This window comes from Bubalus bubalis, chromosome 10, assembly GCF_019923935.1.
Source record: "Bubalus bubalis isolate 160015118507 breed Murrah chromosome 10, NDDB_SH_1, whole genome shotgun sequence".
Lineage (NCBI taxonomy): Eukaryota > Metazoa > Chordata > Mammalia > Artiodactyla > Bovidae > Bubalus > Bubalus bubalis.
This window is the reverse complement of record NC_059166.1, coordinates 59596720-59624040: the sequence shown is the minus strand read 5'-3', so window position 1 is coordinate 59624040 and position 27321 is coordinate 59596720. Positions and strand designations below refer to the sequence as shown.

At 39.5% G+C, this 27321-nt stretch overlaps 1 protein-coding gene across 2 annotated transcripts in view; it reads left to right on the top strand.

Annotated features, from left to right (window-relative positions):
• Positions 1–27321, top strand: part of LOC102404328 (prolyl endopeptidase) — a 133526-nt gene that overhangs the window by 31956 nt on the left and 74249 nt on the right. For both annotated transcript variants that reach the window (XM_006061937.4, XM_025294657.3), the window contains exons 6-7: positions 3086–3207; positions 20849–20954. In XM_006061937.4, coding sequence (XP_006061999.3) covers positions 3086–3207; positions 20849–20954 — 228 coding nt within the window. The remainder of the gene's footprint in view (positions 1–3085; positions 3208–20848; positions 20955–27321) is intronic.

Sequence of the window (27321 nt, the reverse complement as noted above, 5' to 3'; positions counted from 1 at the left end):
ACAGTTAGCTTTTGCTGCCTTTGATTAGATTACTGTAGTACCTTTTTCTTAGTTCAACCAATGAACTACAGGAGGAGCTAAGAGTAGGCTTTTTATTCAAGGATGCTGGCTAAAGAAAGCTCTCTGTGCTCTGTGTACTGAATTAGCTGCCTGTGTTAAGAGTGCTGCTGAGTTAGAAAAGGGTTGTTTCCAAGTCCCAGGAGACCAAAAAAGTTTTATCACTAGCTGTTTCTTGTTAGAGGACAGTGTTATTAAGTTAACTTCTGGAAAAGCATGAAAATTATTATTTAACCTCAACTTCCTTTGGCAGAAATAGTTATAATTAGTAACCGTGGTTGATTTAAGAAAACCAACATCTCCCAGCTGTAATTTTGCTGTCCTCTTATCTGGAAGACCTCAACAGCCTCTCAGGTTGTGTGGTAGAGGACTTATTGAGTGAGGCTAAGCAGTTCTGGTCCTGTGATTCTTACCAGTGTTCCTAGAAAGCCCATGGAGAATCACCAAGTACTGTAAAACTTTTTTTTTTTATGTGATGGTATCCTCTTCCTTTTTTCCTTCAACATTTTATCAACCTCCAAAATCAGCAAATATGTGTGATTATTTCTAGGGTGATAATCAACTGATACTTAACCCTCTGTTTTTTTTAAATAGACTTAATCTTTTGTTGTTGTTGTTATTCAGTATTTTTATGCATTATAAAAATAATCATCATCATAAGTCATTACCATCTGTCACCATACAAAGTTATTACAAATTGTTGACTAAATTCCCTGTGCTGTACATTGTATTCTTGTGACATTTATTTGGGAATGGGAAGTTTGCACCTCTAATCCTGTTTACCTATATTGCCCATCCTCCCACCTCTCTCCCCTCTGGCAACCACCAGTTTGTTCTCTGTAGCTGTGAGTAGGCTTCATCTTTTAGAGCAGATTTAGATTTACACCAGAATTGAGTAGAAGGTACCAAGATTTCCCATATACCCTCTGTTCCTTATCCATGCATAGCCTCCCCCATTATCAACATCCCCACCAGAGGCTACAATAGATGAGCCTACATGGACACATCATAATCACCCCAAATCCATAGTTGACATCAGAGTTCACTCTCGGTTTGGGCATATGTATAATGATATGCATCCAGCATTGTAGCATTTTCACTGCCTTCATAATCCTCTGTGTTCCACCTGTGCATCCTTCCCTCCTCTGCCAGTACTGTCCCTATAACTTTGCCTTTTCCAGAGTGTCATATACTTGGAATCATATAGTATGTAGCCTTTCAGGTTGACTTCTTTCACTTACTAATGTGTATTTAAGTTTTCGCCATATGTTTTTGTGGGTCGGTAGCTCAGTTCTTTTTAGCACTGAATAACATTCCATTGTCTAGATGTACTGTAGTTTGTTTATCCATTCACCTCTGAAGTACATCTTGGTTGCTTCCAAGTTTTGGCATTTATGAATAAAGTTGCTGTTAACCCCTGTGTACAGATTTTTGTGTTGATTTGTTTGCAACTCATTTGGATAAATACCAGCGAACATAGTTTCTGCATCTTTTATGTTTAGTTTTGTAAGAAACCGCCAGACTATGTCCTGAAGTGGCTGTACAATTACATTTCCGCCAGCAATGAATGAGAATTCCTGTTATTCCACATCTTGGCCAGCACTTGGTGGTGTGATGTTTTCTGGGTTTTGGCCATTCTAATAGGTATGTAGTAGCATCTCCTTGTTTTAATTTGCAATTCCTTGACGCATGCTGCAGAGCATCTTTTCATATGCTTATTTTCCTGTATCTTTGGGAGGCTAAGGTCTGTTAAGGTCTTTGGCCCTTTTTAAAATTTGTTTTCTTATTTTGGTCTTTGTTTTTCTATTGTTGAGTTTTTAAAATTCTTTGTATATTTTGGATAACAGTCCTTTATCAGATGTGTCTTTTGCAAATATTTTCTCCCAATCTGTGGCTTGTCTTTTCATTCTCTTAACAGTGTCTTTCATGGAGCAGAAGGTTTTAATTTTAATGAAGTCTGACTTATCAGTATTTCTTTCATGCCTTTGGTGTTGTATCTAAAAAGTCATCACCAGACCCAAGGTCATCTAGGTTTTCTTCTGCGTTATCTTTTAGAAGTTTTGAGGAGTTTTTTTTTTTTTTTTTGGACCACACAGCATGTGGGATCTTAGTCCACCAACCAGGGATCAAACCCCATGCCCACTGCAGTGGAAGCATGGAGTCTTAACCACTAGGCCACCAGGGAGGTCTCTCTTATAGGAGTTTCTTGATTGCATTTGCATTTTAAAGCCTGCAATCCATTTTGGGTTAATTTTTGCAAAGTGTGTAAGGCCCCTGTCTTGATTCATTTTTTGCACGGGGATGCCCAGTTGTTACAGCACCATTTGTTGAAGGGACTGTCTTTTCTTCATTGTATTGCCTTTGTTCTTTATCAAAGATCCGTTGACTTTTTTTATGTGGGGCTCTCTACTCTGTTCTCTTGATCTGTTTGTTCTTTTGCTAATACCACCCTGTCTTAATTCCGTGTAATAAATCTTGAAGTTGGGTAGTGAACGTGCTCCAACTTTGTTCTCTTCTTTGAATATTGTGTTGGCTCTTCCAGGTCTTTTGCCTCTCCACGTAAACTTTAGGATCGGTTTGTCCATGTCCACGAAATAACTTGCTGAGATTCTGACTGGGATTGCACTGAATCTGTAGATCAAGTTGAAAAGAATTGACATCTTGACAATATTGAGTGTTTTCCATAATTTATTGAGTATATCTTTCCATTGATTTATTCTTTGATTTCTTTCATCAGTTGTGTGATTTTTGTCCTATATATCTTATACATATTTTCTTAGATTTATACCTAAGCATTCCATTTGGGGAACTGCTAATGTAAATGGTATTGTGTTTTTAATTTCAAATTCCACTTTTTCATTGCTAGTATATAGAAAAGTGATTAACTATGGTATATTGACTTTGTATTGGATAATCCTATAACCAGATACTTAGCTTTTTAGATGCTTCTAGCATTGTCTACTATGGGAGGAATAGATTTTCTTAAAATTGTCAGCTGCATTTCAGTGTACATTTTTAACCCCTTCAGGCACAGAAACATCCACCAATCTCCACCAAAAGCTCTGCTACCATGTGTTGGGGACTGATCAGTCAGAAGATATTTTGTGTGCTGAGTTTCCTGATGAGCCTAAGTGGATGGGTGGAGCTGAGGTATTGTACTACCATGAAATTTTATCCACAAATAGCATCTGTCATGGATTGTGTATATAAATATTCTCTTTACATGGTGATCTTTATGGATAGTGGAAAAGAAGTTGAATATTCTTTTGTTAAAAATACTAGACCTCAAGTGTACTCTTAATAGCGAAGGTGATAAATCTTTTAAAGGTAATCTCAACATAAAAATCTCAGTACTAAAAGTAATACATGCTTATGGTAAAAATGTAAAAGTACAAAGTAACGCAAAGTAGAACATGAATATTTCAAAACTTGATCCTAATCTCAGAGATGAAGAGAGTTTTCGTCCAGAAGTTTCTTTTTACACAAGTGAGAGTGAGGGCGAAGAGTGTTTGCTTTTCTTTTTTATACAACTGTGCTCTTCATGCTTCGTGTTTACTTGTTTTTACATTCAAATGTGTGTCTTTTGGATGTTTACGCATCTCATAGATGGTTCATACCTTCCTGGTCTTGATAAGAAAGAGCCTCTGGTGAAGTGATACATCTTTGTAGTTACTCTCCCAGATTTTATTCTGCATCTTGAGAATCAGCTGTTAAAAAAACTTAGAAATGCTTAGAGTAAGAATTAGGCTTTTATCAGCTCAGATCAGATCAGATCAGATCAGTCGCTCAGTCATGTCCGACTCTTTGCGACCCCATGAATCGCAGCATGCCAGGCCTCCCTGTCCAACACCAACTCCCGGAGTTCACTCAGACTCACGTCCATCGAGTCAGTGATGCCATCCAGCCATCTCATCCTCTGTCATCGCCTTCTCCTCCTGCCCCCAATCCCTCCCAGCATCAGAGTCTTTTCCAATGAGTCAGCTCTTCTCATGAGGTGGCCAAAGTACTGGTTTCAGCTTTTGTCAGCTCATTTATATATATATATATGAAATATATATTTTTTAAAGATATAAAAGCATTCTCAATGTTTTCATATAGGAGGGCTATCATCCCATTCTTAGTGGGAGTGAGCAATTCACTAGAAACTTTTTAGTCCATTGAGACTCTTATGTCTTCTCTGGGATATAGTTAGAACTTTGGTATGAAAGGGGCATTTTAGATGTGAGCTTCTGAACATAGGTCTGATTCACTGGGGGATAGACTAGGAACCCACGGTATTTCAGTCCTCATTCATTAATCCACTTTATTCCACATTGTCCTTTTATTTATTTTGTTTCTCTAGAACCATAGTTGGCAAACTGTTGCCCTCAACTGAAATCTGGCCTGCTGCCAGCTTTTGTAAATAAAGTTTTCTTGGAACACAGCCACACCCATTTGTTTACTTACTCTCTGTGGCTGCTTTCAGGCTATAATAGCAGAGTTGACTTGTTGCCACAGAAGGCCACATGGCCCAAAAAGCTGCAAATACTTTCTTGCCCTTACTAGAAAAAGTTTGCCAGACTTTTAACACAGTGTGTTTACAGTGAATTTATAGGACTTACATATTACCACCTGAAGTTATGCCCTTTCATGCTTTGTCTTCCCACCTAACTTCCCCTCCTACAAGCTTTTCTTGTAGAGTTACTGTTGTCATTTTTCTCATCTATTTGTTTCTGTGGTTTTTCTGACTCTTTGTAGATTATTATACTAAGTTTTCATCTTGGTCCAGCTTCTCCTCATACCTAAGGCTTCTGCATTCTGCAGATAGTAGGTGTTTATTTATAAAATGATATAGATTTGTATCTTCATTTGCGTGAAACAATTAGGAAGGTAAATATACTACCCCAGAAAATGTCATGTTAGTTCATGTGTTTCTTTTCACCTTTTGTGGGGAGAGATGTTGATGGAGAAACATTATAGCAGACGTATTTTAATAAAGGTAAAATTATTTTATTGATACAATGAAATACAACTAAAAGTAAGTTCCAGAATACTGATCTTAACAAATTAGTCTGAAAGAAAACAATCTTCACTGTAGAATACACATGTAACTCCTTGCTCACCTCTCTTTACTAGCATTTAATTGAAGCAGCTAGTTTTTTTTTGTTTGTTTTTGTTTTTAAAAATCATGGTAAAGTATAGTTAACATAAAATTTATCAGTTTAATCATCAACTAAATTTATCAGCTTAATCATTTATAGAGTACAGTTGTACCAAGTGTGTTCACATTATTGCACAACCGTTACCCCTGTCTGTCTCTAGAACTTCTTCATCTTGTGAAACCGAAGCTCTGTATGCATTAAATGATAACTCTTCATCCCCTCTTCTGCCCAGGCCCTGGTAACCACCATTCTACTTTCTGTCTCTTTATATATTTGACTGCTCGAGGTACCTTGTGTAAATGTCATTATATAGAATTTATCCATTTGTGATGGAGACCTGGGTTCGATCCCTGGGTTGGGAAGATCTCCTGGAGGAGGGCGTGGCAACCCACTCTAGTATTCTTGCTTGTAGAATCCCCATGGACAGAGGAGCCTGGCGGGCTGTCGTCCATGGGGTCTCAAAGAGTCGAAAACGACTGAAGCAACCGAGCACAGACTTGGCATAAGAGCTTCAAGGTTTATTTAGATGTTATAGCATGTGTCAGAGTTTCCATCATTTTAAAAAGTGAATAATATTCGATTGTGTACATGTACTACACTTTGCTTATCCAGTCATCTGTAAGTAGACTTGGGGTGTTTCCACAGCACGATTGTGAATAATGCTGCTATTAGTAGCCAGTTTTTAAAAATAACAGTCGAAACATATCGTATTTGCATTTAACATATATATATATATATATATATATATATATATATATGTATTCAATTCTGTGGCTAGGCAACTGAAAGGAAAAGCAAATTTAAATAGTTTGAATGATCCTTCTATCATTCACTCAGTAGGTATTCACTCTATGTAGTTCATCTAGTATAATCTTTACCATAACCTTTAGAGGACAGTGATCATTTCATTGCATAGACAAAATAAAATACCTGCGAGCATGATTAGCTTGCAAATCCACAGTTGGAATTGCCTGCTGGGCATGTTAAACCCACAGCCTGTATCTTCTTAATCAGCATGCCCTCTGCCTCCCTTGACAAAAGGTAAGAGGTCATGTGAAAACAGCAGGAATGACCATTTAAAGAATGGTAGTAAACGGAGAAGGCAATGACACCCCACTCCAGCACTCTTGCCTGGAAAATCCCATGGATGGAGGAGCCTGGTGGGCTGCTGTCTCTGGGGTCACACAGAGTTGGACACGACTGAAGCGACTTAGCAGCAGCAGCAGTAAATGGAGAGCTGCATCTGTATTGCACAGAAGCAATAAATAGAAAAACAGAAATTCATGAGATGTGTCCAGCGAGTCCTGAGGAACTTTATGCTGGATGAGCGCCCCGATGAGCGGATTGTGCAGAGGAAGTCGTAAGCAAACCGGTAGGCTTAGTAGACACAAACTGCGTGTAGATTTCATTAAGCTGTATTCCAGCTGCTTGAGGGATTTTGTTAGATGTCACCCTTTCAGTGGCCGGAGTGAGTTGGGCAGGTCCTGCTGAGAGGAACTTCTGGCTACATGAGAGAATACCTTCGTCCCTTAAACACGGATGCTATAGTTCTGAGCCTACAGAAGCCTCAGGTCTACCCTGAATTGATGATTCAGTTCCAGGTCAGAAAAATCTAGGTTGTGCAAAAAGTCTCAATGTGGGAGTTTCTTGTACCTGTCAATGAAGTGTGATAAATCCCAAGACAGTCCAAGAAACAGGTGTGCTATAGGCTGGCTGGACCAGAAGTACCATGCCTGGTGCAGAGATTGTTCAGGGTGTTCACTGCACGTGAAGTAGATGGTTTCCTAACAACCCCACCCCCAACTCTTTTTTTTTTTTTTTTTTGCTGCACTTTGTGACATATGGGATCTTTTAGTATCCTGACCAAGGATTGAACCTGTACCCTTGCAGTGGAGGCATGGAGTCTTAACCACAGGGCCACCAGGAAGTCTTCTAACAGTGTTTGTTTAGTGACCTGCACCTTAGAGGAAAGCAGTAGTCCCAATCATAACCACACTCCAAATGCACGTGCTGTGGTTGTTACTTTTATTTTTCAATAGTTGCCTTTTGTGTTAGTTACTCAGTCATGTCCAACTCTTTATGACACCATGGACTGTAGCCCGCCAGACTCCTCTGTCCATGGAATTCTTCAGCCAAGAATACTGGAGTGAGTTGCCATTCCCTTCTCCAGGGGATCTTTTGGAACCATGGATCGAACCTCAGTCTCCTGCATTACAGGCAGATTCTTTACCATCTGAGCCACTGGGGATTGTCATTTTGAATCTCGTATTTTGTGAATACACCTAACAGCGTCTCTCATTGGAGGATTCGTCACTCTAGTGACAGGGGTGGACTGGAGCACAAATCAGGAGATTTTAATTTTAGTCCTGTCTATGTGGCCTTGGGCAAGTCACATCAGCTCTCCAAGTATGTTTCTTAAGCTTCCTCAGGGCCCTTTTTCAGTCTGTGGGTGGAGAGTTTATCACAACATCTCATAGTCCCCTGGAGCCTTGGGCTTTGGGGTGTGGTTGGAGGTACATGTGGGCAGGTGGCCATCTGAGTGCATGGAGGTGTTTGAATTTCTTTGCTGAGCCTCCCTCCTCCCTTTCGGCTGCTGCATTCCAGGTCGTCTGAAGACTTCTCTTTATATCCATCTCTTCAGATGCCATCTCATGACTCGTCTCCTTCCTTCATAGAGACCTCCTCTGCCTTCCTGCATGGATAGGTCCTTCTTGCCTTGAGCTGCCCATTAAGTTGCTATCACAAAGCAGCATTGGTTTTCTCTCTGTTGCCCAGGACAGCATCTCTCCCCAGAACAGTGTCTACCACTTGGCAGAGCCCATAGCTTTCTGGACACTTTACTGTATTAGAACTGCTACTAAAGGTCTGTGCATGTGTGCTAAGTCGCCTCAGTTGTTTCTGACTTTGAGACCCTATGAACTGTAGCCCACCAGGCTCCTCTGTCCATGGGATTCTCCAATGAAGAATACTGGAGAGAGTTGCCATGCCCTCCTCCAGGGAATCTTCCCAGCCCAAGGATTGAACTCGTGTCTCCTGAGGCTCCTGCATTGCAGGTGGATTCTTTACTGCTGAGCCACTAGGAAAGCCCTACTAAAGGTTCATTGCAGCTCAAAACAAAATATCAGGTCTCCAATTTACTTCCTGCCTCCCTCTCCCCAGCTTAGGTTTCATGAGCACATGGGGGACTAATAGGTGGAGTAGGTACTATTTGTTCCCTCTTCTTGATTATATTTTTTCCCCATAACAAAGACTTAGAGATGAGTAGTCATAGTGGCTTTGTTCATGATAGCCCCAAACTGGACACACCCAAGTATCCATTAACAAGCGCATGAGTGAATAAACTGCAGTACATCTGTTTCGCTCAGTTGTGTCTGACTCTTTGCGACCCCGTGGACTGTAGTCCACCAGGCTCCTCCGTCCATGGGATTCTCCAGGCAAGAATACTGGAGTGGGTTGCCATTTCCTTCTCCATAATGGGATACTAGTCATCAATAAAAAAGAATGAACTGTTTTTAAAATTTTTATTTTATTGAACTATTGCTATATTACTTTCTGATATACAGCAAAGTAATTTAGTTATATGTATATCTTATAGTTTCCATGGTGCTTTAGATTCTTCAGCGGCCAACAGGGGAGGAGTTGGAGAAGGGGAAGGGAACTTTTACTCCTCTGGAGCTGTTTGTCCCTGTCTCCTCGTGGCTCTCAGCCATGACTGGTGCCTGGGCACCAGCTCTTTGTGGCCTCCTTTTGCAGTGAGATCCCCTCGATTCTGGGAACCTCTGGACTTTGGAACCACACATTCCCTCGTGTGAACCTTAAATTCTGGCTGACCTTGGCTATCATCCTCCCTTCCCCCAGACCTTCTCCTCTCAGCAAAATTCCCTTGAGGTTCCTGCCTCTCTGCTGCCCCTGCTTTTCATCCTGTTTCAGCAGGGACCTTTCCAGGTACCTGGAGCTACCTACCAGCTGCCTCCCGGTGCCTCTTGTTCCAGGGGAACCCATGTCCACCGGTCCCTCCATCCTGGATGTGCAGGCAGTGTTCAGCACTGCCCTCCCCACCTGCCAGCCCAGGCCTTCTGCCCTTGGTCCCTGCACACCTCCAGCTGCTGGGATCACAGAACTGCAGCTGCCTTATGCCTCCTGGGTGTAACATGAAACATACCTGGCATCTGGCTTGGAGGGACAGTGATGTCAGTTATTATGTAAGGTAGACTGTGAGGTTTCTGTTGGAGAGCAGGGTTGTGGGAGGGTAAAAAAACCATGTTTTAGAAGATTCTTTTGGACACCCTCCACTCCACCGCCCCACGCCACCCCAAATCTATTTTAAAGTGATTTGTAGAGCATTAAAAACACACATGCACACAAAGCCAGCATTTTGAGACACTTTTCCCAGCAGAGGGTGCTCTGGAGTATAGATTCTGAAAACACATCACATCCCTTTAGCAGGGACTAAAGAGAAAATGCCCAGCCTCTTTGTGATATACAGCTGAATCCTACACTGAGGACCTAATTCTGTTGTACCTAATTCTTGGGGGAAGTTAGGAACGGGGGAGGTTTGTTTTTTAACAAAGGTAATCCTTTGGGCTTCTCTGGTGGCTCAGTGGTAAAAAATCCTACCAAGCAGGAGATACGAGTTTGATCCCTGGGTTGGAAAGATCTTCTGGAGAAGGAAATGTCTACCCACTCCAATATTCTTGCCTGGAGAATTCTATGGACAGAGGGGCCTGGTGGGCTACAGTTCATGGGGTCACAAAGAGTCGAACATGACTGAGCCACTAAACAACAAATACTGATCTTAATGTTTATCACATGTCTGCATAAACCATCTTCATATGTTCACTGTGATCCCTAGTAATTAAGATATGCATATACAGCTGACTCTTCAACAGTGTGGGGGTTAAGGATCCTAATAACTTAATCAGATTATTAAGTTAATATCCTAATAACTTAAGAACTTTGTATATGTTGTTCCTCCATGTCCACTATTTACATCCACAGATTCAACCAATCCTGGTCTTTGTCGCACTGTAGTATTTACTGTTGAAAAAAATCCGTGTGTAAGTAGAGTCATCTTACTCAAGGGTCATCTGTGTTTGTGTACATGTTTGTATATGTTACACATATGTCAACGTGTAAAATCGTTACCTAATGCTTAACTCTTTGTGGGCACTCAGGATGTACATTTCTGTACTCCCCCTTCTGCTGCTGAGGTTCATGCACATAAAGATCCTGCAGACGCTGGTGTGCCTGGCATAGCCCTATAGGGCAAGCACAGTCGAGTCCAGTGTTCCTCAGGAAACTCTGCCTCACCTGCCCCTTTCTTGTTGGATAGTTTTGGGCTTGAGCATTAACTGTTCGGCAGCTCTCTTCCTGGTCAACACAGTTCACATATTTACTCCCCAAATACCTGGAAGCCCTTACCCTAGGTCCACCACTGTGCCAAGGTCAGGTGGTACATAGGAGCAGAGATGGGCAGGCTCTGGCCCTGATGGAGGATGTTTGTCTGTAGTAAACTACACTAAATAAACATTTTTAAGTTTACAGAGAGGCTTCGGGCGGGGGTGATCCATGACGGACTTCCCATCATGTTCAGTTTCTGTGCCACTTTAAGGATACCCTTGTCCTCTTGACCTTAACTTTGGTGCTTGAACCTGAGGCTGCCGGCATATGTGCTGCTGGGTGACCCTTCACCCCCTTGTGCTGTCCCAGGGGGTGTACTTTCCCTGGCTCCTGAAGACGGATTCCATCTGTTCATCTCAGGAGAAGCGGTCCTCGTTTCAGTCCCAGGGGCACTCCTGATCGGACCATGTGTGTCCAAGGCTCACCACTCTCGTCCTCTCTTTCACTGGCACTGCACGAAGCAATAAGCTCCGTCATGCTGCTGGATGTGCAGGGCAGAGCGTGGTGGGGAAAGCAGAAAGCCAGGAAGCCAAACTAAAGACCTGGATGTGAGAAAGGCTGCAGGGGGCACTGCTCTGAATTCATGAAACAGCTCCTGATGGGGGAGAATTGTTTTTGCCTTAGAAAATTGGATTTGTTGATCATCGCTTTTCTCAGCTGCCCCCAACCACCACCCTACAGCTCAGTAGGGGAGAAAAGAGAACAGTCAATTCTTATATAACCAAGCTCACGTGCCAGAGAAACAATCAGGTAGATGAGAAAGAGTGACTATAACATGTTGAGACCTCCGTTGCTCATTTTACTTTGAATGTGTTTTCTTTTCTTAGAATGTTCTGATATATCTGTTTCTGGCATACCCAACAACATATTCTAGAGTGCTGGGGTTTCTTTCTTTTCTCCCTCCTTGCTGTGGTAGCACCCAGTATTGGGAAAGCTGATTTCAGGACTACCCATTAGAAATGTTTATGTCAGTGCTCATCACACTGCTTATGAATGACTGACTACCTGGTGTGTCTGCTGCTGATGCTGTCTCCTGTTTTTATAACAAATCCATAATGAGTCCCATAAATGAAAAGCTGTCCCTTTAGGTGATTAGTTTGACATTTGAAAGTTTTCCTAGATTATGTTTTGGAAACATACATAATATTAAAGAGAAGTTGTTATGATTCACAACTACTATGAAAAGAATCCAAAAGAGTCTATGAAATAAAATTGATAGTTTTTTGCTCTGAGAGGAACATGGTTAGGTCTCAAATGCTATTAAAATCCATTGTCACTCCTTTTGTTAATTTCCCAGGCAATTTTAAGTCTCGCTGCTTTTTAGTGTACTTTTCTTATACATACAATTAATTCTTTGTGGTAATATATAAAAGACTTTTCTCACTTTGAAAAAGTGCATGTACTTTCAAGTTATGAAAAAACTTCCTCCACCCTCTTCTTGTTGGTTTCTAAGTAGAAAAAATGATATATATTAAAGAAATGTCATGTCTGTGAAGATTTGGTTAATAACACAAGACTATGTAACCATGGAGTCCAGAAGCTCTAGCATAAAACAGTCAAGAGCTTTTTTTTTTGAAAAGGATAATAAGTTTGATGAAAGTCCACATATTCTGTATATATGTAAATATTAGTTATGTGTCTTGATGTTTTGGAAGACAGTTTTGGAGATAATTTAAAACATTAAGGTTGAGAGTTTAAAACATTAAGAAGTGATTGTCTGTCAATTTTCTCTTAATAAGAGGTGCATGAAGAAAAGCTGGCTTATTCAGGTCATCTGGAAAGCCCAGCTGTTTTTTTTACTATATTGAGTCTAAAAATAACCAGATTCATCTACTTCAGGATTTTTATGCTAGTAATAATAAGTTTATTGTTTAAAATACAAAGATCCTGTTCTCTGGAGAAATTGCTATTGTCAGTGTATTAGTTTAATTTAACACTTATTTCGGTTGATTTTCTGTTTTTTTAAAAAAGCCTCAAATGAGCGAGTGGTAGAAATGTTGACCGCCTGTGAACACAGTGCAGCCTGACCCAGACTCTGGTCTGAATGGATCGCGGTGACACTTCCATGAGGTGTTCACTGAAGAAATTTCGTAAAAACCTATTATTTGGGACTACATTCCCTGGAGGTTTGTCCTGGTTCCTGCTTATCTCTAGATTTCATGTTTGCTGGCAGCTGACTGTAGGGATCGTATTCCCAAATGTGCTGAGTCATGTGTGTGTTGGAACAGCACATGTGAATCTAACAGAATAAAGTATAAAATACATACGCCATTGAATAGTTTGTGTGATGTTTGTGTGATGTCTGTCAAAGGTTTCCTTGGTAAATATTACTGTCTCAGTAAGGCCCCATACCACAGTACACACAGTTAAATTTTCTCAGTGAATTAATATGGCTTCTTTAATGAAAGTATAAAGTCTGATAACCCCATATTTTATGCCCTTTTGATAACTGGAAATGCACGTGGCAGCTATTATTGACTGGGTGTCCCTCTTCAAAACCAGAAGCCTCACTTTAGAAGGTTTCCTTTGAATAGTATAAAATATGTCAGGATGAGAAACCAGGTGAGATGATGCCTTGCATGGTGTCACAGGTCAGGTTTAGTGGGAGTGCTTTTAAAACATCTGCCTATGCTGGGGACAGAGAAGCCTGGCATGCTGCAGTCCGTGAGGTTGCCAAGAGTTGGACACGACTGAGTGACTGAACTGACTGATGGTGGGGAGTGAAGGTAGAAGGGGGAGAAGTTGAGTAAGTCGTGACAGGGGTTTCAGCCAATCCTACAGGGAGCTCCTATGAGCTAGGTTATTAGCACTTCAGCATTTGCCTAACTAGGAGTGAGGGATTGGGGCTTTTGTACCTCTGCATGTGGGATGAGCCCAAAAGAATATGTCCTTGGGAGGACAAGGCCCTGAGGTTCTCAGCTGAGTGCTGTCTGCTCCCAGGGCCGTGCAGCTAGGGGAACGAGTGCTTCAGCAGACTGCCGTGTCCACTACGAATGCTGCTGTCTGTGAGGTGAGTCCTTAAGAATGAGTATGTTAGGTATAGCTCTCTGAACCAGTACTATGTCATCATAGCAGTTGTGAGAATGGAAAAAGTCAAGCAACCATTTTTAGAGGAATTCTGCTTTTCTTTAAAGAACTACTTAGTGACCATTCCTTCCCCCAGACCTTTTCCGATCTCACTCTTCTTTCCAGCGCCACTCCCTGTTAGATTTCTCAGTATTAATGTTTAGAGTATTACTTTATATCTGTGCGTGAATGTGTGTGTCTGACTTTCCCACCTGAGCCCTCGATCTCAAAGCCCTGTCCTGCTCTGATTTGTGTGTTCTAGAGCCTGGCTCAGCTGCAGGAGACTCTCAGTAAATGTTGCTTGAATAAACAGCCTCAGCTCTGACTCCCCTAAATAGTAGATGCCTGTGGTTGGTGGCACATGTTAAATTGTGTCTTCGGTAAAGGAGATGGAAAGTTACCTGGCAGCGGATTCTCCTGTTACAACCAGCTACCGTTTATGACAGTTTTATCTTCAACCTCATCTACCCCAGAGCAAGGGAGGATGGCTTTTGGCTTTGTTTTTTTATCTTTCAAGGTCATCTGGTTATGGATAATAAATAGCTAAGTACCAGCAGATTGCCAAATATTTTGTACCTTCCCTAGTGGCTTAGATGGTAAAGAATGTGCCTGCAGTGTGGGAGACCTAGGCTCAACCCTAGGTCGGGAAGATCCCCTGGAGAAGGAAATGGCAACACACTCCAGTTATTCTTGCCTGGAGAATTCCATGGACGGAGGAGCCTGGTGGGCTGCAGTCCATGGGATCACAAAGAGTTGGACATAATTGAATGACCAACATACTTTCTGTGAATACCATATTCTTTATACATTTGAATTTTTCTTGTTCCAGATACTTTTATCAACAAATATTATTAGATATTAATAATATCAATAGATATTATTCCTGTCTTTCTTAATTAGCATTTTCTAAAGAGGCCTGGCGTGCTGCGATTCATGGGGTCGCAAAGAGTCGGACACGACTGAGCGACTGATCTGATCTGATCTGATCTGAAAGATATTTAACCAAATTCAGCAAATGATCTCATACAGTTAGGTTGCCAAGGTAACTGTGTCTAAAGGGAAATACACTTTTTTTAAAATGAATTGTCAGTAGTAAGAATGATAAAGAGTTTTAGCTTTCATCCTGTTGGTGTTGTTTGAAATATAATCAGTGGACTTAGTATCAACAAATGTAAATATTTTATTTACAGTTCTTAGAATTTTGTTTTTGTTAGAATTTATTTATATAAAAGGCAGATTTTCATGAAATAAAATCATTTTGACTTAAGGAAAATTTGCTTAACATTATATGGACATAAAGTGAAAGGAAGCTGTGACTTAAGAATTACATATTTCATAATCGGTCAGGCTAGCATTGTTGCACCCCTGTTGCAAAAAGTCAGTGGTTTTGAATGAGATTAAGTGATTCCAGAGAACATGGTTTTTCTTCTGATGTCATATTGTTTAAAGGGAAACAGTGTTCTGTGAACTGGAGTTTATACTGTTCATGAAGGCCTGATGGGACCCTTGGCTCTCCTGCTTTTCTATTTTCCTTTTATCTGGATTTCAGCAAATTCGCTTTCTGCTCTTGAGATTTAAGGTCTCCTCCGCAATCAACAGTATTTTTGTCTTCCCCTCCCAGTGACTCCCAAAATTCAGTTTTTTAAACTGTCTTGAAATAGTCTGAATGTGAGGCGGTGGTTGAATATGCATTGTTACCGATTACATTTTGGTGTAAGAAGGTATTTCCTAATGTATATATTTTGGGGGCAACGATGACTTACAAATGTGTGAGCATTTGAAAATTCAGAGTTGTTTGCAGTTGAGCATATTTGTTTAGTGTCTATGAAATATCTGAGTTGTAAGGAAGAGAGACTGACTTAATTGGCATCCCAACAGCAATTCCCTTGGAACTTCCTGCCTTAGATTAAATATAAACTGCTGCAGCCATTTAGTGCAGCCAGAAATACTGAGAAAAACTCATTAGATGTGCTTGAGACAGCTGTCATCGAAGGTTTGGTGTGGTTCTTGCAGTGAGTTTTACTGCCCTGTCATTCTGTTGGCTGAATCACTGCCGCTGAATTAGCCATCATTTATGATTGATGTAGCATGACTCTAAGCACTAAGCTACAAGAGTCTGTCTTTGTTTAAAGGACAAGAGAACAAAAGTATGAAGTATTATTAATGAGACTGCTTTCTGTTATGTTTAATAAAGTGACAATTGTGATGTTGCTAATGATATTCTTAATAATATAGGAGAGTTCAAAAATAAGGTGAAACTGAATTTCTGGACACTGGTTTATTGGCTATGTATATGAAAAACTTAAGGAAAATGTATAAAAGACTAGAAACAAGAGTATTTAACTCACAGAGCAGTCAATGAAGAGGAAGTTTAGGAAGAAGTTTATCTTAATTAAAAGTTTATATTAGTACAGTATAAAAAGGAAATGAGAAGGGAAAAGCAAGTTAACTAGAATATTAAAAGTAAGATGTAGAAGCAATAACAATTAGAAAGACAAAATACAGGTTCTTAGATTGAGTTTTCAACTCAGTCAACTCAGATATTCATTTTCAAGAAACCCACTTAAAACATAATGACAAGTAATTTGGATGAAGGATGGAGAAAAGAATTCATGGAAATCATAAATGTATATGCAGTTTTTCCAAAACCATTTGACGATCTTTGAAAATACTATAAGAAGCCTAGACAGAGATGGAGAGAGTGTACCTGAATCATTTGGCCTCTTGTGTAGCTTGTGACCAAAACTCATACAAGAAAATGTGATTCAGTTTCTTGGAAAGGAGACTACTTCAGAACTTAGACAGAATGTCACAAAGAAAGAACAGCCACATTAAACAGTTTTCTAGAATCTTTGATCAAACTCTACTTACTTGGAATCCCACTTCTGTTTTACAAGTACTGATTACCTCTGTGCTTTAAAAAGTTTTTTGTTTTTTTTTTTTCCTGAGAAAAAGATGTTTAACATACAGTGTGCTTAAAAATGCTGGATGTTTTAGACACACATAGCCATTTTGATTAATTTATAAATGCAGAAGAGACCTAATTGACATACACTTGGTTTACAAACCTGCTGATAGAAAGTGGATGGACATTTCCAGAGAGCAGGAATCTAATTCCTCCAAGTCTAAAAGCTTGATGCTCCTAATAAGTAAAATCCTAAATTATCCTACTGTGTAGTAAGATAAAAACTATGTTATTATTAGGTTTTTTTATGAATCATAAATATTTTCTTTTTAATTAGTCCTCAATTATGCATTCTTAATTTTTATATCTATGTATTTTAAACATACGATAATATACCCTAAAAATGTATCCAATAAAGAATTAAAAATGAGTTAAATAAAAACATAATGACAAGTTTTTGCTTCTGGCCATAAGTGTAACTGGTATTGGGCTAGCCCTGCTACCATAAACAGGTAGAAAATTATACAAAATGGAAAAAACATCTGTTGGAGCTATTGATCTACAGGTATCATAGGACTGTAATCTGTGAGAGAGATGTTCTCCTACAATAGCCCCAGGTTTCTGCCTGGAGGAATTTTCTGATTCTGGCACAAGGAAGAAGAACCCCCAGGATACTGCAGCCTCACTGGACTAGGAATCCAAAGATCCGAATTCAGGAAGAGTGAGGCCACTGGAACTTGCAGGCACAAAACCAAAGGAGGGGAACCACCCATTAAGAGTCCTGGGAATCTTCTTGGTGTCCCCCTGAATCTTAGACTGACTATTAAGCCATACATGCATAGACTGAGGCTCCATGATTCAAGCTGTGAGCAACCACCAGGAGCTTGTAAGCTGACAACTAACTACTAGAGATTTAACAAGTGGGAGATTTTCACATTCTAACCAGTTAAAGTGGAAAGGACTCGTGAACAACCAGGGTATTCAGCAAAAACCCCAGAATGGCCATCCATGCTTTTGCAGTATGACTGGAGACCTGCCCCAGCAAAGCTTGAAAATAAGCCTTGAATGGATTAAGCTGATCTATAAAATGAACAGCCTCAAAACTTTTTAAAGAAGGACCCCCCCAAAAAAAATTCAGATGGCATTCAGAATGTTCAAAATCCAACTTTAAAAAATTACTAGATGTGTAAAGAAGCAAGAAAATGTGACTTATAACCAGGAGAGAAGTTAGTTAATAAAACAGATCTAGAAATGACAGTAGTAGAATTAACAGATATGGACTTTTCAAAAGCAATTATGAAAATAAATTTAAAAGGATTTTAGCAAATGTTAATGTAAATAACAAAGAAACAGAAAATATAAAAATAACCAAGTATTTTTCTAGAAGTGAAAATATCTAAATCAAAAAATTCTCTATATGGGCTTAATAATAGATTAGATACTATAAAAAAAAATCAGTGAATTTGAAGACAGCATGTTGAAGCTAAGCCATGGAGAGGGAAAAAAAAAATTGAAACAAAAACAAACACAGTCTCATTCAACTGTAGAACTATACTAAGTGACCTAACATGATGTATTTGAAGTCTTAGGGTAGGGGTGAGGGGATACAAAAATTATATGAGGAAAAAGCAGCCAAAAATGTTATGAATTTGATAAAATAGACAAGTCCAAATATTCAAGAAGCTCAACAAATCTGAAGGAGATGACTCCAGTTAAAGTAAATTATTATCAATTTGCAGAAAACCAAAGACAGTAAGGAAATCTTAAAAGCAGCCAGATATGAAAACACATTATACATAGGGAGAAAAACATAAGGAGTGACTTCATCTGAAACAGTGACAGTCAGAAGACAGTGGAAAGACATCTTCTTATGAAGTCTACCTTGACTGCCATATTTAAAACCACAGTCCCTCCCCACACACCCTGCCTCCCTTACCCAGGCCTGTTATATGTTCTGTATGACATTTACCATTTTATAATACACTGCATTGTTGTTGTTGTTGTTTAGTGGCTAAGCATGTCCAACTCTTTTGCGACCCCATGAACTATAGCCCTCTAGGCTCCTGTTCATGGGATTTCCCAAGCAAGAGTTCTGGAGTGGGTAGTCATGCTCTTCTCCAGGGGATCTTCCCAACCCAGAGATCGAAGCCACATCTCCTGTGTCTTCTGCATTGGCAAGCAGCTTCTTTACCAGTTGCGCCACCTGGGAAGCCCCAGTTTATCTTGAGCACTTAGGAAAATGTCTTGTGCATAATAGTTGCTTAGCAAATATTTATTTTATGAATAAATGAAAGGATAGCTGTTGTTGGTAAGTGCATTAGTTAGAGTTCTCCAGAGAAACAGAACCAAGATATTTGATATATCTTATATATATAATATATATAATTATATATATATATTTAACATATAACATATATTAACATACAATATAATTATATATATTATAATATATTTTATATATATATAAGATATACAAATATCCTGTTGGTTTGTATATTATATATATATATAGGGGCTTCACCAGTGGCTTAGTGGTAAAGAATCTGCCTGCAGCTCAGGAGATACGGGTTCAGTCCCTGGGTCGGGAAGATCCCCTGGAGAAGAGCATGGCAACCCTCTGCAGTATTCTTGCTGGGAAAAACCCATGGACAGAGGAGCCTGGCGGGCTGAAGCCCATAGGCTTGCAAAGAGTTGGACACAATTGAGCACACAATACATATGCAGAGACAGAGAAATTTTTTTAAGGAATTGGCTAACATGATTATGGAGGCTTGACACTTCCAAAATCTACAGGGTAGGCTGGCAGGCTGGAAACCCTGGAAAGTTTCAGTTCAGAATCCAGAGGCCACCTGCTGGCAGAATTCCTGCTGGCTGGGGGAGGTCGGGCTTTTCTGCTAAGGCCTTTGACTGATTGGTTGAGGCGCATCATATTATGGAGGGTAATCAGCTGTACTCAGAGTCCACCAGTTTAAATGTCAATCTCATTCAGAAAAGCACTTTTACAGAAACATCTAGAGTAATGTTTGATCAAATATCTAGGTACCATGGCCTAGCGAAGATGGCACATATAATTCACCTTCAGAATAGGATGTGGAAAATAACTGAAATGTGAGTGTAAGTCAGTAAAATCACTTAGGAAGATAATTTGGCAACATCTGGTGAAGTAGAGTATGTGCATATTGTATCGCTGAGCAGTTTTACTTGTAGTTTTGTACCCCAGGAAACATGTAATGAAGGCACAAGTGTTGCTTGTAATAAGGACGAAAACCACAAACGAAGAAAATGGAAATAATCTAAATGCTCATGTGGTAGGAAGATGAATCAATTATAGTGTTTTCCTACAGTGGAATATTTTACCTCAGGTAAAACCGGTGAAGCAAATATACATGTATCAACATATATTAATTTTTTAAATATTGAATGAAAAAATTAGTTGCAAAAGGATATATAGTCTGATACTACTTATATCAATTTTGACAACTCAAAACAGTGTTATTTGTTGCATTAGTATTTATCAAGATTCTTTTTGCTACCTAAGATTCTTCTGTTTAGTATTCTAAAAGATAGCTGCTGAAGCACAGCCTTTTATTTCTTCTGCCTTGTGTATAAGGGACTAAAGATCCGTGTAAAAAGTTGTTCATTTGTTCAATAGAAACTTGTTAACGTGAACATTATGAACCACAAATGAACTTTTGTGTATTCACACCCATTTTACTAATTCTTACGTATTTAGTACAGCTTTTAAAATGTGTAACCCATGACAAAAATTCAAATTTAGGATATTAATATTGAGAATGACAGATTGCATGTATTTTTCAGTTAAAGGATAGACTTTATTTTTTTAAACTTTTAAAAATACACAATTGGCATAGAATATTACATTAGTTTTAGGTGTACGACATAGTGATCCAACAATCAAATATATTACAATAAATGATCACCATGGCAAGTCCCATAACCATCTGTCACCATACAAAATTATTACAGTATTATTGACTATAAAGAATAGGTGCTAAGTAAAAGTCATTTTGAGTCATGACATTCAGTTACATATACTGATATTTTCAACTTAAACATTTCACTATGTTTTGTTAAAATAAAGTGATTAACTGCAAGATAAGTTAAAATTGATGTTATCTTTTTTTCTAACTTTCTTATCCAGTCATAAGTTTTCAGTAAAGATACACCAGTGAATTTTTTTTTAACTTAATGTGTAACAGTGTTCTCACAAAAAATATATTCTACTAAGTTCCCTGTGCTGTTTTTGTTTCCTTTGTAGTTATCTGACGATGGTCGCTACGTCTTATTGTCGATACGGGAGGGATGTGATCCTGTAAACCGACTCTGGTACTGTGACCTCCATCAGGAGCCCAATGGCATCACTGGTAAGCTGTCTTTCAAACACAGATGATTATTCCAGAGAGCCCCATTAAAAAGCAATTATGTTGGTCTTCTAATTGATTTCCCAAGAAACCTTCTTACATTTAATCATGTCATCTCAGGTCTTATGATCTTTTCTTTTGATATTATTCCTTAAAATGAAAAAGAATTGAATGAAGCTCTTGTTGGCTTTAGCATTTTTTCTGTAGATCAAGGCTAACCATATTTTTTGTATGTTTCTCTGTGTGAAAGTTATCCTGTCTATATTGCAGATGAAGATTGTTCAGGAGAAGCTGCCCCTGTGATCTGTAAAGTATTATTACTGCCTAGATGTGATGGTACAGATTGTCACGGGAAAGAGATCAAACACCAGTGACAATTTAACAGGCTAATATGTGATCATAAGACAGCTTCTCAGTACTGGACACACGTGCAGTATTAGCTTAACTTGCTTCCTGAAACTGTAGGTATCAAGACAGGACCAGCCAGTTGCAAATTCTGGAGATGGCTTATTTTATTTTATTTTTTTATTTTATAAAATTGCTCCCCATTATATTTTATTTATTATTTTTTAATATAAATTTATTTATTTTAATTGGAGGCTAATTACTTTGCAATACTGTATTGGTTTTGCCATACATCAGCCTGAATCCACCATGGGTATACACGTGCTCCCCATCCTGAACCCCCCTCCCACCTCCTTCCCCGTACCATCCCTCTGGGTCATCCCAGTGCACCAGCCCCAAGCATCCTGTATCATGCATTGAACCTGGACTGGCGATCCGTTTCATATACGGTATTATACATGTTTCAATGCCATTCTCCCAAATCATCCCACCTCTCCCTCTCCCACAGAGTCCAAAAGACTGTTCTATACATCTGTGTCTCTTTTGCTGTCTTGCATAGAGGGTTATCGTTACCATCTTTCTAAATTCCATATATATGCGTTAGTATACTGTATTGGTGTTTTTCTTTCTGGCTTACTTCACTCTGTATAATAGGCTCCAGTTTCATCCACCTCATTAGAACTGATTCAGATGTATTCTTTTTAATGGCTGAGTAATACTCCATTGTGTATATTTACCACAGCTTTCTTATCCATTCATCTGCTGATGGACATCTAGGTTGCTTCCATGTCCTGACTATTATAAACAGTGCTGCAATGAACATTGGGGTACACATGTCTCTTTCAATTCTGGTTTCCTCAGTGTGTATGCCCAGGAGTGGGATTGCTGGGTCATTAAGGCAGTTCTATTTCCAGTTTTTTAAGGAATCTCCACACTGTTCTCCATAGTGGCTGTACTAGTTTGCATTCCCACCAACAGTGTAAGAGGGTTCCCTTTTCTCCACACCCTCTCCAGCATTTATTGCTTGTAGACTTTTGGATTGCAGCCATTCTGACTGGCGTGAAATGGTACCTCATTGTGGTTTTGATTTGCATTTCTCTGATAATGAGTGATGTTAAGCATCTTTTCATGTGTTTGTTAGCCGAGATGGCTTATTTTAAATGTTGTTTTCCTCCAACATTTATATCATATCAGCACCATCATTAAGCATTAAAGCTTTTCAACAGCATGTTTTACTGTGCTGAGAATTCCCAGACCCCAAAGCTATCAGGGATATTAGCACCCAGTGCTCGAGCTCATGCATAGTTGCGTCAATCCTGTCCGACTCTTTGGGACCCCATGGACTATATATAGCCTGCCAGGCTCCTCTGTCCATGATATTCTCCAGGGAAGAATACTGGAGTGGGTTGCTATACCCTCCTCCAGGGGAATCATCCAGACCCCAGAATCGAACCTGTGTCTTCCTGCATTGCAGGCAGATTTTTTATCACTGAGGCACTGGGGAAGCCCTTAGCACCCAGATAATGGCGCAATTACCCCATATTCTGGTTAATATGAAATAAATACATTTTAGAGATGTGTATGTTCAGTCTCTCAGTTATTTACAACTCTTTATGACCTTATGGGCTATAGCCCACCAAGCTCCTCTGTCATTGGGAATCTCCAGGCAAGAATACTGGAATGGGTTGCCATTTCCTACTCAAGGGGATCTTCCTAACCTAGAGATTGAATCCACTTCTCTTGCGTCTCCTGTATTGGCAGATGGACTCTTTATCACTAGTGCCACATAGGAAGCCCCATATTTCAGAGATAGTTGACACAAATTTTTAAAATATACAATATTGTATTCATGTCTAATTGTTGATTAGATTCCCTCATTATTAGTATTTTATCTATATTACATTATGATCAGAAAATATATACCATTTTATGTTATTAATTGGGTACTGCATCATTTTTAAACTTCTTCAAGCAAGATCCATAAAACAAAAAGATACATGAATACTACATCCACCTTGGTTTTCACATTCTGTGAAAGATGCACACCCCACTCAAGAGTCACTCACCCAAGCTGCAAGTCTAGCTCTGCACAGAGCTGAACATGGAAGGTCGAATCTTAGACAAGATGACAGAAATTACTGTGCTGTAGTCCTGCCCACTTTCCCGCTTGGGCCTAGGACGGTGGAAGGGACTTTGCCTTTCTCCAGTTTATCAGAAATTTCAGTTACAGTGTCTTCCTCCAGAGAGCACTGCTTTCATTTTCTATTTATTACTCCATTATATCTTTAAATTATTAGTAGGCCTGTTACTAAAAGATGCACAAAAGATCTACAAATTGTAGACTTCCCTGGTGGCTCAGATGGTAAAGCATCTGCTTACAGTGTGAGAGACCCGGGTTCGGTCCCTGGATGGGGAAGGTCCTTTGGAGAAGGAAATGGCACCCCACTCCAGTACTCTTGCCTGGGGAATACCATGGACGGAGGAGCCTGGTAGGCTGCAGTCCATGGGGTCGCAAAGAGTTGGACATGACTGAGCGACTTCACTTCACTTCAGGCCTGTTATTAAAAGATACACAAATTGCTTAATTGACTCCAAATGCAGAGAAAAATCCACACTTTCGCACTCTGAACTATTTCTGTGTCCACTTTCATAATAAATGGTACTACTTTGAATGAGACTTAGCAAGTGCCAGTGCCTCTGTTTTCTTCCTGACCACTTAGGGTCCTTACCTTTTTTTTCCCACTACCTCTCTCTGCCCCATGTTTTCAGCATTTACGAGAAATGAATGAGGAGGGTATGATACGCAGAGATTGGGATTCCAGGAGGAAGGCAGCGTAGAGGTGCGCTGCTGCTGCTGCCTCCAAGTCACTTCAGTCATGTCCGAGAGGTGCACTGGGCCCTCATAAATAAGATTCTAGTCCTTGCAGCCATGAATAAACGTGAGGAATGAAAGAGGGAAGCATTTTTAAAAATCCTGAAGGCTATGTTCAGGTTGGAAGATACTTAGAGAATATGCCAGGTCCTGGCTTCCCTTCCTAACTTGATCTTTTCTTGACTTATGAGACCACTGTCTTTGTTTTCTAGGTGATTTTTGTGTAGCTTAGGTGAAAAACCCAGCACAGAGTAATCACTCAGTAAATTTAGCAATTATTGTTTTCCAAATTGTTCTCTCTCTTTTTAAAAAAAAATTCTTCTAGAGGAACTTTAAGATTATTTTGCCTTGATCTGAACAAAACCCAGCTATATGTTTGACTAGGACTATGTGTAAATCTTCACATTTATTTGGGACTGTACCTCTGAATTATATAGGAAACTACATATTTCTTACTAAAGTTATTGCTAGGTGTTTTATATTTGTGAAATATCAATGGTTAGTGAATGTGTCTGTCAAGGTTTAACAAGAGAAGCAGACCCAGTAGGAGATATATATTAAGAGATTTGTTGCAAGGGATTGGCTTACAAGATTAGAGGCCTGGCTGGCTAGGAAAGTCTGAAACCAGTAGGGCAGGCCATCAGGAGGGACAGGCTGAAACGCTCAGGCATAGGTTGAAGCTGCCGTCCACAAGTGGAATTTCTTCTTGTTCAGGGAAGCCTCAGCTCTGCTGGAAGGCTCAGGCCTACCCAGACTGTCTAGGATAATCTCCTTTACTTAAAGTCAACTGATTATGGTCTTTAATCATATCTATAAAATACCTTCACAGTAACACCTAGATTAGTGTTTGATCAGTTAACTCAGTACATCAGTTTAGACAAGTGGATGTATCAAAAAGACCTTCCCAGTGAGCTCATGGAAAACCACATGGAAAAGAATAGAGCAAACAAGTCTTCAGTAACCTCGTACCGTTTTTAAAAATGAGAATACTAAACTGACCGGTGTGTGGAATTCATTGATTCAAAAGTATAGAATATCCTGTAAACAAGAAAACACAATGTACCTGAATAAGATAGATGGATTTTAAGCTGTTGAGTTGCACACAGACAAATTGGGAGCAATTTGTAGAGTGTTCTCCAGTGATAGCTGCTAAATTCTGGGTATAGTTCTGGGCCTATCTTTTTTTTTTTTTTTTTTTTCGCTTTACTAGCATTAAACCTATGAATATCATAAGCCTCAGAGGAGTTCTTTTGAATGGCAGTCCTAGGATTCTGAAAGCTCTCAACAGTTGCAGTGATTGACTAGTACTAAGAAAATGAACTGGAAATCAGTTCCCGCTCTCGCGTTCAAAAGTCAATTAATTGTGTAGGTCAGGATTAGAAAGATCTTTGTGTGTGTGTGTGTGTGTGGCTGGTGGGGGGGTGGTAGTGTGTGTATGTGTTTTTTTTTTAATTGACTGCTGATTTATTATGAGTTAATTATATGATTGGGCCTTCCTACGTGGCTCATTGGTAAAGAATCCACCTGCCAATGCATGAAGCATGGGTTCGATTCCTGGATCGGGAAGATCCCCCGAAGTAGGAGGCTACCCAATGCAGTATTCTTGCCTGGGAAAATCCCACGGATAGAGGAGCCTGGCAGGCTACAGTCCATGGGATTGCAAGCAGTCAGACACATCTGGGCGACTGAGCACACATACACTATTACATGATTATGACTGGTTAGAAAAAACAAGTACCGTGGGTGAGTTTAAATGTTGAAGACACTGAGTGTATTTGGTTTATAACAGGAGAGACATAGAAGATTGATATTGTGATTATTAAAATTTTTTAAATAGTTCCTCTTCATTACAGTTGGGTATATTGAGACAATAAGACTTTAAAATCTCAACTGTACCACTAAATAACTGGTGACCCTGGAAAAGTCATCCCTTCTGTCTTCATATTTGCACAACTACAAATGAGGCAGTGGTACCTACTTCGTGATACCTGCTTAGCAATAGGTAAGTGATACCTACTTAGCAATGGTGAAGAGTAATGAAAATGCACAGAAAAGGGCTTAGCAGGGTTCCTGGCATAGAGTGGATTCTCACGTATGCCTTCTTTCTTTATCCATGTGTTTTTTGACTGAAAGGGGAATATTTGGAGTCATCACACCATGGTTTTAGGTAGTAGATTAAATAGATTAAAGATGCCCTAAAAATAATGTATCTTTAGTATCAAAGCTGCTCTAAACACAGATTTTGGTATTATTTTATGTAAAACTTGATTCATAATCAGCAGAGTCCTTATATGGAGGAAAACATGAAGAGGTGTGCCTCTCATGGGGGCACGTTTAATTTTTCAGGTTAATAACCGAAAATTACAGAGAGCATATACCCAGTTGGGGACCGTGACTGCCACCCAGAATCTTTTTCATGCCATTCCCGTACTGCTTCCGCATTTTTGTTGCCCCGTTTAAACTAAAGGAAATAATAATATTTAAGTTAAATGCTAAATGTGCTAGTTAACTGAAATAGTAGGTGAGTTAAACTGAATAGCTGGTGACTGAAAACTAAATCCAGTGTTATGAAATCATCAACATTATATTGCATAAATTGATACCCCTTATGATAACCTCAGGCCATTCTGTTACCATTTTAATCATGTTTACCTTAAAGGCAGGGAGATTTACCAGCATTGCCCTATACATTAATTCTTTATTTATTAGGGCATCACTAAATATCCTGTCTGGAGAACTAAATAATTTCACTGAGGAAGCTCTTTTGTAACATTTCTGTCGTTTTTGTTTTCCAAGAAAACCTTCTGCCTGTGTGCATTTTGAAATGAGAAGCACCAAAAAATGGCCAGTGGCTGCTTAATACCACAGAAGAGGATAACACATACTACATAAATATAGAATGGAAAAAATCTTAAACTCTTGAGAGTTAAAAGTATGCTCTCTGAGTGACTTACATTTATGCCAGTTTGATTTTCTGTTCAAGGACTAGCTGACCTTGCTCTGAGCTACTCTGTGAGCAGGATCTTTCTTTTATCCTTGCCTCTCTTTGGAGAACCTCACTTCTGCCGCTTACATTTGCAGTAGTTTTACTTAGTAGTAATATGACATTTCTTGCAAACTGTGGGCCGTGGCTGCTCACAGGAACTGCAGTTG